General features: G+C 41.6%; 1 protein-coding gene across 1 annotated transcript; it reads right to left on the reverse strand.

Annotated features, from left to right (window-relative positions):
* Positions 1-864: 864 nt before the first annotated feature.
* Positions 865-17,674, reverse strand: LOC108096877 (protein scabrous). The gene is made up of 4 exons (XM_017198811.2): positions 16,782-17,674; positions 11,213-11,612; positions 3,556-4,083; positions 865-3,007 (listed from the first exon to the last, which is right to left on the reverse strand). Exons 1-4 carry the CDS (start codon positions 17,309-17,311, stop codon positions 2,057-2,059), a joined length of 2,409 nt encoding a protein of 802 aa, XP_017054300.1. The 5' UTR covers positions 17,312-17,674; the 3' UTR covers positions 865-2,056.
* Positions 17,675-19,670: the final 1,996 nt, after the last annotated feature.

The following is a 19,670-nucleotide window of genomic DNA, read 5'->3' on the forward strand; positions in this document are numbered from 1 at the left end:
ATTTGAGGGAAAAAAATATTCAAACTTCTTAATGGAAAATAAAAATCAAATGGATCACAACTTTTTTTCTATATGGGCAAATCCAGGCTGCTGTATCTCTATAAATAAATGTCACAAGCTGCACTAGCAATGCGATTTCAATGCGAGCCATCCGAGTGCCCTCCATTCGCTGTCAATTTGTATGCTTTCTGGCGCATTTGCATAACAAAATTGCCATGCATTTCTCATTCCGCTCCGATTTTTTGTCGGGTCTCGCACTCTGAACTTTCGAACGCAGTCCAAGTCGCAGAAAGAGAGTCGGTTATCCATTTGCAGCTCAGCAAGTTTTGACTGCCGAATGTCAACAAAATAAATGCATAAATAAGGAGATCATCGTGTCAAGGAGCCGCATTACCGCCCCGCCTCCCCCTCTTGATGCCACGCCCCCTTTACCCATTTACCCACGCAGAGGTTTCAATATAACGAGATGATGAAAAATGTTTGAGTTCTGCATTATTAAAGTTCTTGGCTGCCAGTTGGCAACTTTTCACGTGCTGATAAATGGCTTCGAGCTTCGGGGAAAAAAAAGGAGAAATAGAACGAAAACTATTCCATCTTCACGCCGGGTGCGAACATCCTTCAATTGAAATATATCTCCATTTTCCTCAGGCTATCGCTCTAAATATATATATATATATGTGCTTATACGTGTGCATTGGAGTTGGGAAAACTCATGCACTTTTGCTGGATTTTCAGAGGTTGAGTTGCAATTCAAAGCACCTCTTTTAAGTTTGTCTGGCACTTATAATTAATTAAATGCGAATTACTTAACCAATCCCCCTTTGATTTGAATGCCATTAAAAGATTGCCTTATCCCTTGGGGGGTTTTTCTTTTCACATCAATTCATTTATTGTAAAATATGCCGGTCTTAGGGCCAAGCTTTCTTGTTTTCCTTTGTTTTTAGTCGCTTAACTTACAGGACATAAAATTAATGTATACATAAGATAGTTCATAACTTAATTGCTAAATGCATTTTTTAGCTCTTATGGTTTCTGCCCTTCGCTCACTTCATTTGTTTCATTTTGTTTGTTATTTTTGGTATATGCAAAACAGCAGAAAATAGTTCAGTTTCAGTTTCGGTTTCGATTTCAGTTTCAGTTTCAGTTTCTTGATGCGTGAAAACTTGCATATCATCGGCTTCTGTTTCTGTTTCTGTTTCTATTTCTGACTCGATCTCTTTGGCATTTTGCGACTCCATAGGTTTCGGTTCGGTTTGGGGTAAATGGGTTTTTCTTTTTTTTTTGGATTTCGACTGAAGCAGACACTTAGTAAGCGGGAAAACGAATGCGTAGAGACTATTTTATGGTACAACAATTACAAGTACAAGTACATTTACCAACGCTATAACTAGAAGATGTGTACTCCATATGACTGATATGCTGACTTAGGCTACAAAGTTCTCTGTATATTTATTATTTGTCTGAGATTAGCCTAAGCGAGTTTAGGCTTTTTACACATTACAACTAGATTAGATTTAGATTTAGTTTTACGGGGGGAGGGGGGAGGGAATATTATTTCTAGACACATTAACTCTGAATTCGCTTAAATGATATGCTCTCTCTATCTCCCTCTCACCATCCCCTTTTCTCTCTCTCTCTGTCTCTTTCTTTCTCTGTCTGTCTCGCTTTAGTTTGGAGCTAGTGCGGAACTTAAGCCTCTATGAGATCTTGTTGAAAGACCAAAGAATCGAATATTTATACGGGTAGAACGGGCTGTGTGTTAGCTTGCCAACTAAATTACGCATACGCCTAGGTGTAAGCTCCATTCGAAATTTAATGCTACAACTTAGTTCTGATCGGTTTTTGTTTTTGTTTTTCCTTTGAGTATTTACAATGTTTGCTCTTCTGTTTTTGTTTTTTTTTACACTATTAACTACGATCTTTTAGATCCCAGATTCCGAATTCCAGATCCAGATCCACTATCCCACAGACAAACAGTGGACTCCCAACTATAGTAGGCATGGCTCTGGTGGTTCACTGTAGCGGTCTTACTGTACTTTATATCTCCCCCACTCACTTACGCCTGCCCGGCGGCAACGAATTGAACCACTTTGTTAACGGCTTTCGCCGTTGTCGCTGCCGTTCCCGTTGGCGCTGCTGTTGTTGTTGTTGTTGTTGCAGCAGCAGCAGCAGCAGCAGTTGCACCGGAAACGGAAACGGGAACAGAAACGGTAGCCTGACACTCAACGGCGGGCAGGCGCTTGACCAGCATCCGGCTTGACTTGACCGCTATCCATTCGTTGCGAGCGGCATCGAACCAAGTCAGCCCCAAGTTGTATCGCCCATTGAGATTGGCGTGCTGGCAATGAGAGAACCACCAGCCACCCTCATAGTTGGCAGCACAGTGCGTCTGCGAGATGTCCCGATCGTCGTCAATGGCCGAGAACTGCATTCCCTGCTGGTAGTTCAGTGCATCCGAAGCGTTCCCCGAATAGCCGGCAATGTGCAACCGATAGCCATCGTTGCGGGACGAAATGTAGAACCGCGAGTACTCGGCCACCCAGATGTCGTCGTAGATGTCCTGCATCTGCACCTGCAACCGGCTGCAATTGTCGAGGGTCAGGTGGTGCAGCTGCTCGTTGCCAATCCAGAACTCGCCGCCGGGCGTTCCGAATCCCCGGGCGTAGTCCGCCCACGAGCGATTGAAGTCGGCGCTGCCGTCGAACCGCCGCTGAACCGTCGTCCAGCCGTCGGCGGTGCAGTGCGTCATCAGCGGATGCCTCTGGCCCGCCGGCGCAATCAGATGCAGTCCGTCTGTCTGGGCTTGCACCTCGCTGCAATCGTGCGGCAGCTTGTTGATGATGGCTTCGTACTGCGACTCCACGTTCTCCAGTTCGCTGACCAGCGTTTCGGCCAGGACGGAGTCGATGGGTTGATCCTCCTGCGGCGACAGCTCCTGATGGTTGTTCTGGTTGTTCGGGCTGCTCTGGTGGTGCGGTCGCTTGTGGGGCTTGTTCAGGTGCGAGAGCTGCGGGCGGAGACAGGAGTAAACGGAAATCCGTGTTAGCCAGGGGTTGTGTGTAAAAGCATAAGGTTGAGCAATAAAACTAGGGTTTAATTAAGGGGTTAATTAACAATTTAATTGGTAACTTTTAAAGTTAAAAGTTGAAACTGGTTGCAAGCAGTGGAAATTGATTCCCTTGTCAATATTCTGATTATATTTGTCGTCAAAATCTAATATTAAAATAAAACGTTTAAATGTATTAAATATGAAGCAAGCAATATTCAGGAAAAATTAATCGCCTTGAGATTTATTAAATTATTCAATCTTTAGTTTGTTAAAATCAAATGTCATAACATATCGTACAACTCAAAAAATTAAAAAAAATGCTAAAGTTAAAACCCTTTAATATTTAGATTTTAGCTGTAATTGATTTTTTCTTAATTAAATGCAAAACTTTTGTGTTTAAAAATATTTAAAATAAAATAAGAGAACTACTAAAATTCTATGAATATGGAAAATGTTGTATAAAATATGAAATGTAATAACACTAAATAGTGTTATTAAAAGCTCACCTTATTTTGCTCCTCATTGACCAGGGATTGCAGTCGATCCACGTTGGTCCTCAGCTGGTCCACGTTGGAGGTCAACTTGCGCATCCCTTCGCGCTCCTCCTGCAGGACACTCACACTGACAGCCATCGCTTGCAAGGATCGGGCCGCATTGGTGCCCTCCTCCCTAATCAAACTCTGCTCCGAGGTGATCTGCGCATTGGCGAACTCCAGCTTGGAGATCTCGTGTCTTAATTCCGGGATGCTCTTGTCCATTTTGGTTTGGAGACCCTCCACATCCTCCAGGAGTTCCAGCATCGAAGTGTGCAACTTGTCCAGCGAGGCAATCTGGCTGCTCAGATTGAAGTTGGCATTGGCGATCCTGTGCTGCTCCACCTCGATGTTGCGAACCCTTTCATCGATGTGATGGAACTTCAATCCGTTCACCTGGCGGCGCAGATTTCGGTGGGCCATTTGCAATTGGTGGATCTGCTCACTCTGGAAACGACAGTGACGACGCTTGTGATCCGCGGTGGATTCAACTCCAGTGGGCTGTAAAAAAAGGGGAATATTAAAATACATTTAAAAAATACACATTTAGATGCATTTATTATTTGTAGTTTGAATATTCATTTTAAATGTTGTATAACCAATTTAACGCATACAATTGATTTAATTAAAGTTATAAGAAGTTATATAAATTGTCTTATTATTTTCACAACCAAAAGTGGTTGGTAGTACATCCAATTTACATTTACTTTAATTTGTTTAAATTTATTTTATTTTAAAGCTGCTTCTATCTTTTGTACTACTTATATATATTAATGCCATTCTCTTCGTGTTTACTTGGTAGAGTTCAGATTTTATAGTTTACAATTTAATGTTCCTTAATTGCTTTAAAATTCAAATGCCTTATGGCAACTAATTTCAGAAAGTAAACACCAAAAGCTGTACCATCTATATTAATCGTTTTAAAAATTCACTTTTAGCCACCCACTTAACTTTAGTTTCTTTCCGTGGAGGAAAAAAGCGAAGCCGAGCAGGATGCGTGGCAAAAGCCCGTAAGCTGGCTGAGATTCTTTTGTCGCTCGGCGGTCTAGGATTATGTGCTGGGAATTGAATGCTAAATCCATTTATTATAAATGCGTTTCATAACGTTTCGGGCGGACTTCAGAGCGGCGGAGCGTGCCACAATAATGTCAGCTGCAGCTTTTGCCCCAAAAGCGTGTAAATCCCCAGGAGCTGGCGGAGCAGCGATGCCTCCGGCGTGGGTGGATTTGCATCCAGCTCTCAGCTTTCAGCTGGCAACCGGCAACTGGCAACTGGCAGACTGCAATCCTCGGCGGTAGAGGCTGCATAAATTTCCACACATATAAAGGGGTATACATAGTATATACAATATGCATAGAAATAATTTTGCTGAGTGACAAGCAGCAGCGAGCAGCTGTAAACCAAGGTAATGCCATTTGGGTCACATTCACCCGGCGCCATGAATGTGTTTTCTTTCCACAACGCCAAAGGATCTACTCCATATTCCATATATAATATATATAGTACTAGTACTATATATCTGCCGCCGCAGGGTTTCCCTTTTATTTTCTGTGGTCGTGGCCATCAGTCATAGAAATGTCCTCAGTAATTGACTAATCAAGGATGCTGTGGGGCACAAAAGCGGGCAGAAAGTGTCCTGCTAATGAATGCAATGAGTGAATGGAAGTAGGAATTATGATGTATATCCTGCAGAAAGGGCACAGCAAAACGAAAGTAGAAACAATTACGTTTCTTCTCTTAAAACCCAGTTTGCATCTTTTTACTTTTACTTTCCACTGGCCTTAATAAGTCAGCCTTAAAGAAAGTTAAATGAAAAATGCGAAGGCTTGGGAGTACTAATTTCTTAAACCGTATTTCTCATCTTGTATTTAAGGCTGTGAATTTTTTTTGAAAAATCCCTAAATCAATACGCAGCTTGACTTATTTCCACAGAGTCACTCGTAATTTTTATTTTCGAAAATGTTCGGCCATTTCCCCCATCGAATTCAATTATTCTTGGCAAAAAGGCCAACAAAAGATGAACAAAAATATGGGAAATATTCATGAATATTTATGCCCAAGCTGCGTTTTGTGCCTCATCGCCATTCGAACACTTTGGGCCGCTGTGAAAATGTTTTCATTGGTGGCGCAGCCACTGCTTTTTCCGCCTTTTCCGCTTTTCCACCGCCGCTCCTTTGTTTGCTTTGCCCCCAACGCACGTTTCGTTGGTGCAGTGGGTGGTTCAGTGGGTGGTTTAGTGGGTGGCACGACTGGTGGGTGGTCAGAGCCCAATCTTGGCGTTGTTTTATGTGAAAGGTCACGAACGCGGCTAATACGACACGTTCGCGTTTTATATGAACTCTGGCGGAGACGGGGAAGTGGCCATCAAAACGGAGAAATCCTCAATATATATTCGCCCAAACGTGTTTGCTCTACATCTAGATATACATATACATATATATATATCTTTATATATATAACTGTGTAGCTTAGGCGGAAAGGTGCCGGCAGTGGCATAGAAATTTCGTCCATCAACGGTATAATTAAATGTGATTTATGCGGCTCAAATTTCCCTCGCAGAGACAAATGAATTTTTTTCTGCGTGCACCGGCCACTGGAGGCGTTAATTGAAATCGAAATTGAAGCATAAATATTTCAAGTGTTTTTCGTGTGAAGTCATAAACAAAGGATCAGTGCAAAGGGGCAGGAGGAGCGGGAAGGACAGGCCATGACCAGGGAACTAATTAATTTCCTGGGCTGGCCGGGTTGGTTCAAGGATTAAAATTGAAAATTTTACATGCTGTACTTAAGTGAAAGCTAACAAGGATTTGCTATTAGCGTGACAGCAATTCCAAGGCAACCGGGGATGATGGTGCATGCCACATGAAGCAGGGAGCGGGGAGCTGGAAACAAGGAGCATTGGGCAAAAAAAAAAAGAGCAAAAATCTGCTTCTGTTCCTGCTTTGCTCCACGGCGAATTGTCGTAAAAATTTAATAGGACTTTTGTGCGATGCTTGAAAAAGTTACTTTCAGTGGCAGATAGAAAAGGGAGAGTTTTTCCGAGGCGGGGGTGAGGGGGAGGGGTGGGGAAGTCATAGGGCGCCGCAAAATACCATTAAGTTAATGCGCATTTGGGGGCCAGAAAACTCGCTCGTTGTCAGAAATGGAAAAGAGCCTCAAAGTCAACGTCAACCTGATCCCCTGGTCGAGAAAATGGGAAAACGGCAGACGTGTGCATAATTTGAAACTAAGATATGGCCCGCAAATATTCCGCATTTAATTCGGAAGAGAGAAAGACAAGGAAATCTGAGGCCTGGACAAATGTTTCAATAAAAATAACCCGCCGACTCGTGATACGTATTGTATATCAAAATCATAAGTGTAGCAACCCAGCTACATTTGCACAATCAAACAAATTGCCAACAGAAGTGGAGAAGATGGCAGGTTGGTAACATGAAACAAAGGCAGAACAAATATCAACATAAATAAGGTAAAAATGCCAGGCACTATATATGTATATTCCAACGGGGGGAGGGAAGGGTGGTGGTAAGTGGGAGTTTTGTGGGGCAGGCAGATATACAAAGAAACCGAAACCGAAACCGGATTCACCGTGTCAGGCTGCCTTGGGCTCCTACTGCTCCTCCTCCTGGTTTTATTTCTTTCTTTCCCGGGCCTTGTGTGCCTGGCATTTGTTTGCCTTGCTAATTTAACAGCCAGGCTCTCCATACGAACAATATATCCATACCATCCCGGAATCCCCTGCCCAAGCGATGCGATAGTAGCATCAATAACCAATGATAAACATTTGTATTTTGCCTTCCCTCTTTCGGAAGAGCCCGAATTTCTTGGCCCAACTGTTGCAAGTGACAGCCTTCATCAAAGCAATTTGTTACAGGAGTGCGTGAACACATATGAATGTATCGGAGGCATCAATCTGCAGACAGTTTGCAATTAGAGATGGCAAATTATATTTGGCTTTGCCCCTGTCAACGGCAGATGTTTATGGGTTCAAGTGTTATCACCTTCGAGCAGGGAAATAAATACACACCTCTGACTCTTGGCCACTAAATCAATCTTATTACCGCAAATTAGTTTGCCTCAATGTGTTATTAAATCTATAGCCATTAGTTCAAGTTTCGCATGCTTGGCAGAGAAACTAACTAGAAATTGATAGCAAATGTTCAACGACTAAAAATAAATATGAAGGTTTAGTTGCCAGGTAATTTCTACAAAATAAAAATAAATATCTATCTCTAGCTTAAATTCTCTATGGTTACCTGCAAAATGTGTATCAAATATATTTTTACTTATTTTTGTAGCTTTTGCTTGTGTACATTTAATATTTCCACCAGGCATTTTTCCCAGAATTCTCAGTCTCTGGTTTCCGTATAATTCCCAAAGGTTTGTCGGGTTTTTGCATAACTTTACTGGCTTTGTACTTTTTTCCCCGGCTAATCAAATAAAGAAAAGTTGATTAAATTTAACCAGCCACACACACACACAAAGCAAATTGTTGTCTATTTTTTTGTTTATGATATTCTCTTCCGTGGCGGCCACCTGTGCAATTTATTGTATTTTGGTTTTTATTTATTTTCCTTTTGGCAATCCTTGAGCTGGTTCTCCTTTTCCATCTGCCCTCCATATTTTTTCCCTTTGGCCTTTGTTATCTGCTTTTTGCTCTTTGTTCTAATTTAACCTAATTTCTGCTTTGCTGCGCTTCTATAATAACAATTTTCAAAAATTGCTTTTGGTTTTGCGCTGAGAAAGTTCAAGAACTGGTTTTTGTTGGTCAAAAGGCGCCCCCTCATCTCACAGTTTTGTTTTTGGTGGGAAAGACAAAAAAGAAGGCTGGAATGAAAAGGATCAAATTGTGCTGAAGCCTCGCGATGAGGGGGGAGTGGGGCATGTGGCAGGGGAACTGATTATCGGAGCACTCGAGAGCATCTGCCACAGCTCCATCTTCTTCTTTCCACTCTGCAACTCCAACTCCTGCTGCTCGGCTGCCAAAAAGTTGGCAAGACAAGAGACAAAAGGCTGATGGCTGGCCCTCCGTCTGTCCATCAGGTTAACCTAAGCCAGTTCCCAAAAGCAGCTGGCCAGTGAATCCCCTCCCCCCTTCCCCTCCCCCTTCCCCCCGAAAAAGCGCCCCCCCTTTGACTCTGAGCGATTAAAAGGTGATTTCCTGCTTTTTGTTTTGCAATTTTCAGCAATTTCGCTTTATATTTGGCAACGGCCTGCACATTAATGATATATAAACACACACACACACACACACAAGCAGGCAGTTGGGGATGGGAGGATATATTGTTATATGGTTATATATATTATATGATGCGTGTGCTCTGAGGTCCGGCGAAAGCCGCTTAAGCTGCCTGGCTGAACACTTAATCTCCTCCTTGTGCTTAAGGAGTCTCAAGGGTATATCGAACCCGAATTGGGGGTTAGCCTTGGTCAATCGATCTCAACGGAATATAGATGAAGCACTTTGGGTCAATGGAACTAATTGAAACACCTTAGGGTAAGTGATAAATACTTCTACAAATCTGTTTAATTGTTTGCATTACTAAGCATTTGTTAACTTTCGTTCATGCCAAAATAAACAAAATTTCTATGCAGTTAAACAATGCTAATTTAATTGTTATATTTCACATTCATTATTAAATTTTATTTTCAATAAATCTAATATGAAATAGTGGGTATCTTATAGTCTCAACCCAATCTCTCCATCTTGTTATCCGCTTGTATTTTTCTTAAATTTCTATTTCGCCCCTTGAAGTTCACAAGTAATTGCTTTAGCTCGTTGAAATTTCTCCGCTTTGTGGGCGAACAAGGAACATATACAATTTCCAACCAAGCAAGCGAATTTCGCTGGCAAAAAAATATATATATTATATAATAGTATACCCGCCTCTAAGCAAGCAAATTTCGCCTGAGCCAAACTTCAAAGTGGAGCGAAGAACGCTGAAGGAAAAGAAGCCAGCGACCAGATCAAAACAGGTGGCAGTCAAACCAGTTTAAAGGGGGGAAAAAGGAGAAGAGGGGGGAGAAGTGGGAAAAAGGGGGAAAAGTGGGGAAAAGGGCACACTGACATATTTCGTTGATGGTCGAACGACGTAACCGCATACTCATATCGAAGCGAAGAGGAGTTGGCGCATAATCCTTTTAATGAAGCAACCTGGAGCTTGTTACCTGGCTTTACCTGTTGGCAGCTGCCTTTGTTTTCGCCCCAAGTTGCCCCATTGTTAATGCTGACGGTGCCTTGCTGCTTGCTGCTGCTGCTGCACAAGTCCTTTATTGACATTAATTATAATTAAGAAGGCGGTAGGGTGCCGAGTCCTTCCATTCGAAGTCCTTCCACACACACATGATGCCCTTCGAATGCTCCAGCTTGGGATCCGATTTCCGCAACTCCACTCTGACTTATTTGCCCATCATTCACTGTAAGCCTTGACATGAGAGCCCTCCTAAATATGCCAGGACTCGGACGAAAGGATGCCACCGATCATGGCTTCATCACAGCCAGCAATCTTCTTAGGATTCGTTTGGAATCCAGGAATCCATAAACCCAGGAAACAGGACCCCGAATCCAGGAACCCCGGACATTAAGGCATTGAACGTGGGCCTAAGTGGCTGCCAGGGGCGAGCCGGCTTTGGCATTAAATATTAAATACGACAACGTCCTGCGGTGCGTATGAGTAATTTGGCCAGCGTATGTGTGGCGGGCCATTAAAACGGCGAGTAAAAGGCGGATTGCGACTTCGGTACCCGCTCGTTAGCACATCGTGCCACCCACCCACCCAGCCTACAGCAACTCAACCCACTTTAACCCAACTTCAGGCCACCTTAACCCTCCGTAACCCTCGACATTTAGCGCTCTCCACCTGAGCAGAGGGTTCGCCGCATAAAGTGAGGCATAAAACGGGCAGATAATGCCCCGCCAGGTTGGCGGTCTCTTTATGGGACGCACTTAAGGCGAAAACAAAACAAAGCAGCGGCTTTCTTTTGGGGGCCATAAAAAGGACACACTGCGAGAAGTAAGCCCCATTATGTGCCTTGTTTTCCATGATCCCTTTCCTCTGTCAACATTCGCAGTAAAGCGAATTAAAATTTAAGTTTTTAAACACCAGTAAGTAAAGGAATAAGATACTGCAGGATAATATATGAACTACAAATCAATTGTAATATTCCCAAGGTTCTCTATTGGGAATCATTCTTTAAATAAAAGAGTTTAGCACTTTGACACATAAATAAAAGTTAATAGCTTTTATCTGCCCACAATTTTTATGTTAAATAAAATACTAAATTAATTCTACCACGAATGAAATTTATTATTATTTTAATTAATTAATAAAAAGTATTAAAGTTAAACGATTTGTTACCAAAAAAATGAAATGTGAATTTTTCACTGGTCTAGTTAATTTGTGTTACATATATAAATATTATTCATATGTGAATTTTCTGTTTCCTTTAAGTTAACCACTTTTCAGTTAAAAATTTAATTTTTAAAAAATTGTATATTTCCAAACTTTTGTATAGTAATCAAATACTTTATTTAAGTACAAAAAACACTAATTTATTTTTCCCGGTGCTGAACTCTTTCACCTTTGGGCTCGCGTGCTTATCTGATGATTAGCATAAAGTGGGTACTCACCTCCTGGCTAACTTCCTGGCTGCCGCTCTCCTCCTCCACGCTGGCCGATCCGCCATCCTTGCGTACCTTGATCCTTCGCTGCTGCCTGGCGAGTGCGTGCTGGAAGTCCTGCTCCTGCTGGAGGAGCTCCTCCCGAAGCTCCTGGACATAGACCTCCGTTTGCTGCTGGCGTTCCCGTTGAGCGGCCAATTCCAGTTTCAGCTGCTGGTAGTCACTGCGAATGGTGGCCAAATCCTCGAAGGTGGAGCTCCGCTGCTGCACATCCTTGGCCACATTTCCCGCCGTTCTCTGCAGATCCACCAACTGTTTTCGGATCTCGGAGATGGTCTGTTGCAGCCACTCGACGGTCAGGCGCTCCTTATTGCCACTCTGCGAGGATCGCAGCGAAGCCACCTCCTCCCTGGAAATTAAAAATTAATAAAATCCGTAATTAGCATCGCGTAGAACAGTCCGCACGTAACGCTTTAATTGCTGCACCCCCGCCAGGAAATCTAATTTAAACTGACATTTTCAGGCTGTCGGCTAACTTAATTGCCAATGAGGCCGGCATGCGGTTTACTAATGGGATTTCGACCCGGACCCAATCATGCCGAGCACCGCGACAATGCCGCCAAATTTCCTCGGACCATTTAAATTCAGCAATGCGAAATATTCATACTTTCCCCGATTTCCCCTCGAAAAATGTCAGCAAACAGAAATCACAGAAGTCAGATGCGAACAAAAATTAACAAAAAAGCGATGGCAAACTTTAACGGAGAGCACACAAAATAAAAATCAAGTGGGGCACCGACCGCAAACAACAAGTGCTGGGGAAAAACGTTGTTTTAATGTTGAAAATGAAAATGTTGCAGCACTTGTGGCAGTTGCCAGCTAGCAAAAGTAAGGAGAACGCATTTTTGTGGCATTTCAGACAATTAAAGTAGTCAGTTGGAAGGAAGGAAGCGGAACCGGAAGCAGAGCCACCAGCCACCAGCAGTCATTTGGAGCACAGAAGAAGCCCAAGAAGCTGAGCAAATTCGAGGCGTAGGTAAAAAGTTTGCTTTTTCGGCAGAGGAGGCAGCAGCAGCAGCTGGCGATGTTGTTTTATTTTTCACTGTCAAAAGAGCAGAGCAACATGAAATTTTCATAAAGAACAAAAAGGAACCCCGAAACCAGCAACAAGACAAAAATAAAACGAGCCAAACGAAAAGTTGTACGGCTGTACACACATCGCATTCGGTTAGGTTTTTATTCCCACACTGCGTATACGTAATATCTCAAATTGTTGCATTGTGCGTGGGCGTTTTTTTTTTTTTTTTTTTTTGGTAATTTTATGGCCCGCAAAAGTTTTTGCGGCCCCCCGCCAGACAGACTATGAAAAGTTATGGATTTGTTTGGCCCCTGCTTTCCAGTTTAATTACTTAAATATTTAATTAAAACGGGTTGAGCTCGGGTTCAAGTTGGGCAATTAAGAGCATTAACTGAGCCAAAATAAACATGTTTCGCCAAATACTTGGCATATTTACCAAAAATAAAATTGGTTTTTAAAAACTGTTTGGAAAAACCTGCATTACCTCCGGGAAAAAAAAGGGAAAACAATTTCTAGCCCAGCCCGTTTGCAACTGTTGTAATGCCAAACCAACTGAATTTCCCTCTTCGCCTGGCAATTTTTCGCTTGGCTGCTGCACAGTTTTCTTTTTTTTTTTTTTTTCGTTCCAACAAAAAAAAGCTGGCTGTCATTCAAGTGAAAATTGAAAATGCTGTCAATGACATGCGGGCAAATTGAAAACGCAACATGAACACTACAAATGCCGAACTTCATCGGGCCTGATTCGATGACGTCTGATGGTATTGGTATCTTGATTTTTCGCTTTCACCGGGATTAATTACCAAATTGGATGCAGCAGCAGCAGCAGCAGCAAGTAAGTTTTCGGCAGCGAATTTTATCAAATATACTCAAATCAACAGAATGGACACGCCACCATGCTCAATCAGATAATGATGTTGTCCAACTGGCCGATGGGAAAGCCCTGATCCAGGTGGGCGGCTAAAAAGGGGGCGTGGCTGTTGGTCAGTCGAAGGTACAGCAGTTGGTTTTGTGTGTGGGTGTGTGTGGGCAGCGATAGTGGATCACATAAACCACAACTGACATGACGTTTGACTGGCGTTTGCCTTGGGAGTTCCTTCGCCGCACATGTCCTTTCTCCGCAACACACTCATATGTATAAGTATATCTTTATATATCTTATATATATAAATCTCATGTCACGATGTTTGTCCGCGATGGACTCCTAAACTACTTAACCGATGTTAAATTAAATTGGCATACCATGAGCAGTCTGGTCCAACTTGAGAGATAGGATAGCTTAGATCTTTAATTATAGTCGCAATTTTATTTTATTGCTAATTATTTGTCCATAATGGATTATGTTCGCCTGGTACCTAGAAGTGGATTTTCCAATTTGTCCCTTCGAATTCGTTCCGCCAATACCAACATATTCAACCAAACCTCATTTTGAAGTACCAGGCGAACAGAATGCAATAGTAGGTGATTACTTTTTTTTTAATATTTTCAAATTGCCCGCAAAAGTATGCTATAAAAAATAAGCAAGAGCAACACCACGTTTTGTCTACGAAATATTGGCAAATTTGCTGCTATGCTAAACCGACAATAGCCTGATTACCACGTGTTATTGAGGTTAAGGTATAAATAAAATTTATTTTGTAGTAAACGAAATAGCGTGAAATTCTAATATTTCTACTTTTTTAATTTTTGGTGTTAGCATAGCCAACCACGTACGTAGACCGAAGTGTAAATCAAATTCAAATTATAGTGACGAATTATTGTCATACAGTGAAATCATTCCTGCTTTTTAGTTATCTGTGCTTCATTATTCAAAATTCTGTAGATATAAAAAATACACATACAGGTATTGTCACATAATAATTATAATGGTAAATTAAAATGCCGCCGGATAAATCTAATCTCAACAACGTGAGCAACAGAGAGGCACGAGGCAAACGTGTTGAAAGAGCTCATCAGTTGCCAGAACAAGTCGATACAAGAAATACAGCTCAAAGAATTAGGACAGCGGAAGGTCGTGCACAAGAATCTCAAGAACAGCGTAGCGAACGCCTGCAACAGAATATTACGAGAACAAGAGCGGCACGAGAACGAAACATAGATACAGTACGAGCACAAGAACGACAAAGGCAACGGATCAGCCGCTCATTAGTACGTACATCATTCGTTCGTCTTGCTTTTGAATATGCACCAGATATTAACTACTCTGCGCATTCAAAAATTGCTATTGGTGGAATGGATAAAGTATGTCAATATTGTCAGGCGTTGAAATTTCGAAATGAAACTACCGGTATGTGCTGTGCAGCAGGAAAAGTCGTGCTGCCACCTCTACCCCCTCCGCCAGAACCTTTATTATCCCTTCTTGCTGGGAATTCAAATGATTCAAAATTGTTTTTACGTAAAATACGCAAATTTAATTCTTGCTTCCAAATGACATCATTTGGGGCAACTAAAATTTGTGATCTTGCATCCGATGGACGTAATTTTGAAACTACATTTAAAATACAAGGCCAGGTGTACCACAAAATTGGATCATTGATGCCAATGCCTGATGTTAATCCGAAATTTCTTCAAATTTATTTTATGGGCAATTGTCAAGAGCGTGCAACGACTCGGTGCCAGTATAATTTCATTGTACAAGCAAAGGAGGAAGCAATTGTGATATTACTGGAAAATTTTTTAGAAGATCAGAATCAACTACTTCAATTAATCAAAAGAGTTTCGCCACGATTGCAAGATGACAACTACCAAATCGTTATAAAAGCCGATAAAGTACCATTAGGTGAACATGCTGGAAGATTCAACGCTCCAACTATTGGCGAACGCAACCAGGCTAAATTACGATCAGAAGAATATATTCACTTACGAGATGCTGTTGCTGGAAATATAGACGGAAATTTAAATCCTAATGACATCGGTAATGCTTTTATTTTACCTTCAAGCTACATTGGCAGTCCACGAAACATGCAGGAATACATACAACGTTAGCAAAAGACAGGTTAACCAAAAATATTGTGCAGCAATTAGTACTAAATTAAATTGAAATTGAAAGTATATATAGTTTAAAATAATAAATATTACTGTTAGAGACTTAAGACTATCTGCCTTACCTACAGTTCTTCTTTAATTGTATACTTCAATATAATATTACAATAACTTTAGCTACAGCAACGCGTAGCCGGGTCTGCTAGTGTATATATATATGTATGGGTAGTATATAAACATGAGCGTGTGCTGAATTATTTACGGTGTCACTGACAAAGTTTACGATGTCCACGACAGCAACAACAACTAGAACAATAGCAACAACAGCAACAACAACAAGAAGAATGGTCTAACCGTAGCTATTTGTTCAGTAAATTAAGAGTGTGCCATTTTTACGTATTTTTTACGCTGCCACACAGGAGATCTTTTTTTTGGGGTTGGCGAAACTGATATATGTGTGCGTTCTGCTCGATGAGACAATCATTATTAGTCAGCCCATGACAACAAAACAAATCACGAATACTACGCAAACTTGGGCCGAGCCCGTGGCTCTGGTCTCTGCTTGTCTCCGCTCTGATTAGATGTCCTTTCCTCTTTTTCTGCCTGGATTCCCCTCACATATTTGTCTGAATTAGCGGGACAGCAATCATGTTCCGCATAGGAATGCTCATCCTCATTGCGCTGACCTCGACTAGAAAAGTTGGAGGAGTTCGGAGAATCGCTGCTGTATGGGAAAACCGGAGATTGGGGGGCTGTTTATTTTGCTAACAAAATGAATAATAAGCCATGATATAACTATTAACGAGTAAGTAGCAAAAAATGGAGAATGATTTTAATATTTTTATCCTTAAATGACAAATAGCATTTTTTAAAACAGAATTGAAAAACTCATTAAAATAATTGTTTTTCAATATTTTTCACGTTTTTTTTTTTTAATTCATTTTAAATACAAAATAAGAAAAAGCTAAATTTATCTGCGTACATGATACTTTTTGAAGAACATTTAATAATTTGGTATGATATAATGATGATAAACGGTTAGCATTTTCATATATTTTGCATTAATGTCTAAAATTTTCCGTTTAACTATGGTATAATGATAAGAAACAATTTTCAGTTATTTCAAAAATGAGATAAAACATAAATCATAACTTAATAAAAAGTATAATTAATATCCTATTTCAATTGTTCCTAAAATAGGTAATAAATAAGCCATTAAATAAAACTGACTTTAAGCAAATAAAAACCGTCAACTGCCAACCTCTTCAGGCCGTATTTCACTCTCAGTTAGAAACTGTTGCCCACTTTGGAGGGCCATCAATTCGTCGGCAAAAGTTGGGCGACAAGTCTACGTGACTGGGGGAAAGTTGGTGCCAAGTTTCGAGGCCCACAAATTGCCAGCGAGACATTGACCAATGATGGGGGGAATGGGGGGATATGGGGACATTCGACACCGGGCAAATTAAAAATTCAAATTCGATTTAGGGCAGGTGGGTGGAGGGTTAGCCTTTTTTAGCTTACCTGAGTTGGTTCAGCTCGCTGCGCATATCGGCATCCACGGTGGCCGCATTCGTGGTGAGCCGCAGGGATTTGCGCAGATTGTGCTCCAGCATCTCGTAATCCTCGCGACGACGCAACATCAGGGCGTTGAGCTGTTTGGTCAGCAGGCGCACCTGATCGGCCATTTTGTTGGCCTCCATTGACCTGCCATTCGATAAGGATTCCGCCGAGCTGATGTCCTCGCTATCCTCATCGTCCTCGACGAAGCGCAGGAGCTCCACACTGGATTCCGGCGCCTCCGTTTCCGGTTTCTGGTGCTGGGGCTTTTCGGAGGTTGTGCCCTTGGCATCGCGCAACATGTGGTTCACGTCGCTCAGGACAACGCCACCGCTGGCCGCACCACTGACGGTTGCCAACGTGAAAATCTGTAGCACCACCACCGCCAGCAGGATTGGCCGCAAAACGCTTCTACTTGCCATTGTTGCAGGGCAATTTAAATGCTCACACGAAACTTTCACCAGCGAGTCTCGGAATGTTTGGCAATCTTTCATTCACGCCGCGCAACAAAAAAGAACTCGAGTTAGACGGGCTTTTTATGCAAATTACTGGCACGCATGCCGCAACAACACACACACAGACACACGCACACAGAGAGAAAACGACCCCTCGACTTTCCGGCGGCGTGACAGTCAAACACCTTATAAAAGAGGCGCTGGCAAACAATGTTACAATTATTCCTGCCGCTCGCCTCGGGCTTAATCCTCTTTGTTTGGCTTTCTCAAGCACTGCTTTTCACTCTTGGTCCGCGGAAAGTTCGCACCACGCACTGGACTCACTAGTTTAACACTTTTGCTAAAGGTTATTCTTGGGGCAAAGGATGTTTTCAGCGCGGCGTTTATCGAAGGACTCAAGCGGCGCGACTTCAGCGCTGCCTTTTATTTGCTGCGAAGCCAAAGGTAGAACAACTATAAGGTGGTCTCATCGGTTCATTCAGTCCCTTACCAATCACTCAAAACAATAAGTGCGAAAGAAACAGCAATATCGAGTGTTGTCTAACCCTTATGCGGTGCATGGGGCTTAAAATGGTCTGCCATACGACAATAAGTGAGAGAACCACACGAACCTTAACGGACTTAACCTGAGAGCACGAAGCATGCAACAAGCAGTTCGTTGGCAAAAGAGAGTAGCAAAGAGAGGCCGCTTTAAAGTAAGAGAAAACCTAACGAAGGACTAGTGTTAGTCCTTTGCAATGATTGCACTTTACAAAGATCTTATCTACGTGATAAGATCTAATAGAAGTGCTACGAGACCGAGAGAAAAAAACGATAAATTAAACCCAAAATGGCGGTCTAGGTCCTTTTTTTTGCACTTATCCTGCTACCAACACATGGCGCGCTTGCGGTGAGAATACGACGAAAACAGAATGCAACGAAAACGGCAGATGTTTAGGCCCCATTTGCAGACGTAAAAGTGCGAAAACATGTTGACGTGCTTCGAAACGGTAAGAAGAAGACAAAGCACCAGACGCTGAAAAACCAAGAATCGGAGTTGCAAGGAGCCTAGGAAATGTGTATCAATGAACAATGGAAAATGCAGCAGGATATTTCTCTTTTGTCTAGGAGTCTTCGTAGGCAGCTGGAAAACCAGGATTTTAAAGAAATTTGTGGAGTAACAAAAGATCGCCCACCTACAAACAATATAGGCATTTCTTTCATCTACAGAAAGAATGGAAAAGATTTCATTACGATATCAGGTTTCACATTAACAATTCAACTAAGCATTTAAACAATCAAAAAAGAAATTTTAAAACATGTACATAGTTTAAAAAAAACTGGTAACAAAAAAACCATAACATCACCACAAAAATGTAAGCCAAACAAGCACGACTTTATACAGATAATCGTCTGATATTTTAATTTAAATAAAATTGGTTTTTGCATGATGCCCAAATACCCCAAAGCCTTTAAAACTTCCTTTTTACGTGAGTTTTGTTTTTAGTCCTCGGCGAGTGGTGCAACAGCCTTCTCGCACTATCTCTATATATGTAGTATAAATCACCCACACCAACGCATTCGATGCGCTGATATTTTGCAGACATAAAAGCCGGAAAAGGTTTTAAAGTGCAAAATTGGAATGCGGCTGCAAAAGTCACTGGAAAAAAGGAGCAGCACTGCCATTGAATGGGTCGAAAGCCCACTGCCCGCTGCATTGTTGCAATATGGACCCAAATGGGTTTAAACGCAACTCGGGGAAGTGAGCGCTAAAAATATGCCAAAAATGCCGCCTTACGCACCGAAAAAAAGCGTTGTAAGCTATGTATATCCACTATTTTTTGCCCATGCCACAAATGTTATGGGGTGAGGCACGGTCTGGGGTCAGCTGAATGGAATGTGCGCTTGGCTGAGCAGAGACGGGGCAAATTGGTAGCGAAAAGGGGTGGCTGCCCTCACTGGAAGGGGGTGCAACAGTCTGCCATTGTTGGCACTTGCCGCAGCCGTATTGCAATCTGCAAAATTTTATACCCTTTTTATGGGGGCTGAATAATTAACCAGAAAGTTACAGAAGTTTCAAGAAAAAAGTTTATTATAAAGTTGGTTGACTTTAGCCTTAAATATAGTACTTTATTTGGAATAATTTAAATATTGCGAATATCTGTCATATTATTTATAAGTATCTTATTTAAAATATGTTTGTTATATTCAAATTTTTTTTTAATATTATATAACAATCATGATGGTTCAATGGATCATTATAACAACAGATTAAAGCTCTAACATAAACTTCATTACTTTATATTTGACCAATAATAATAATATAATAGAGGTAAACATTTTACTCATTGACATTTTGTTTTCATTTCAAAAGTATTTAAAATATTATCTGAATAAATTTCCTTTATGTTGTACTGTT

Source organism: Drosophila ficusphila, unplaced genomic scaffold, assembly GCF_018152265.1.
Source record: "Drosophila ficusphila isolate 14025-0441.05 unplaced genomic scaffold, ASM1815226v1 contig_414, whole genome shotgun sequence".
Classification (NCBI taxonomy): Eukaryota; Metazoa; Arthropoda; class Insecta; order Diptera; family Drosophilidae; genus Drosophila; species Drosophila ficusphila.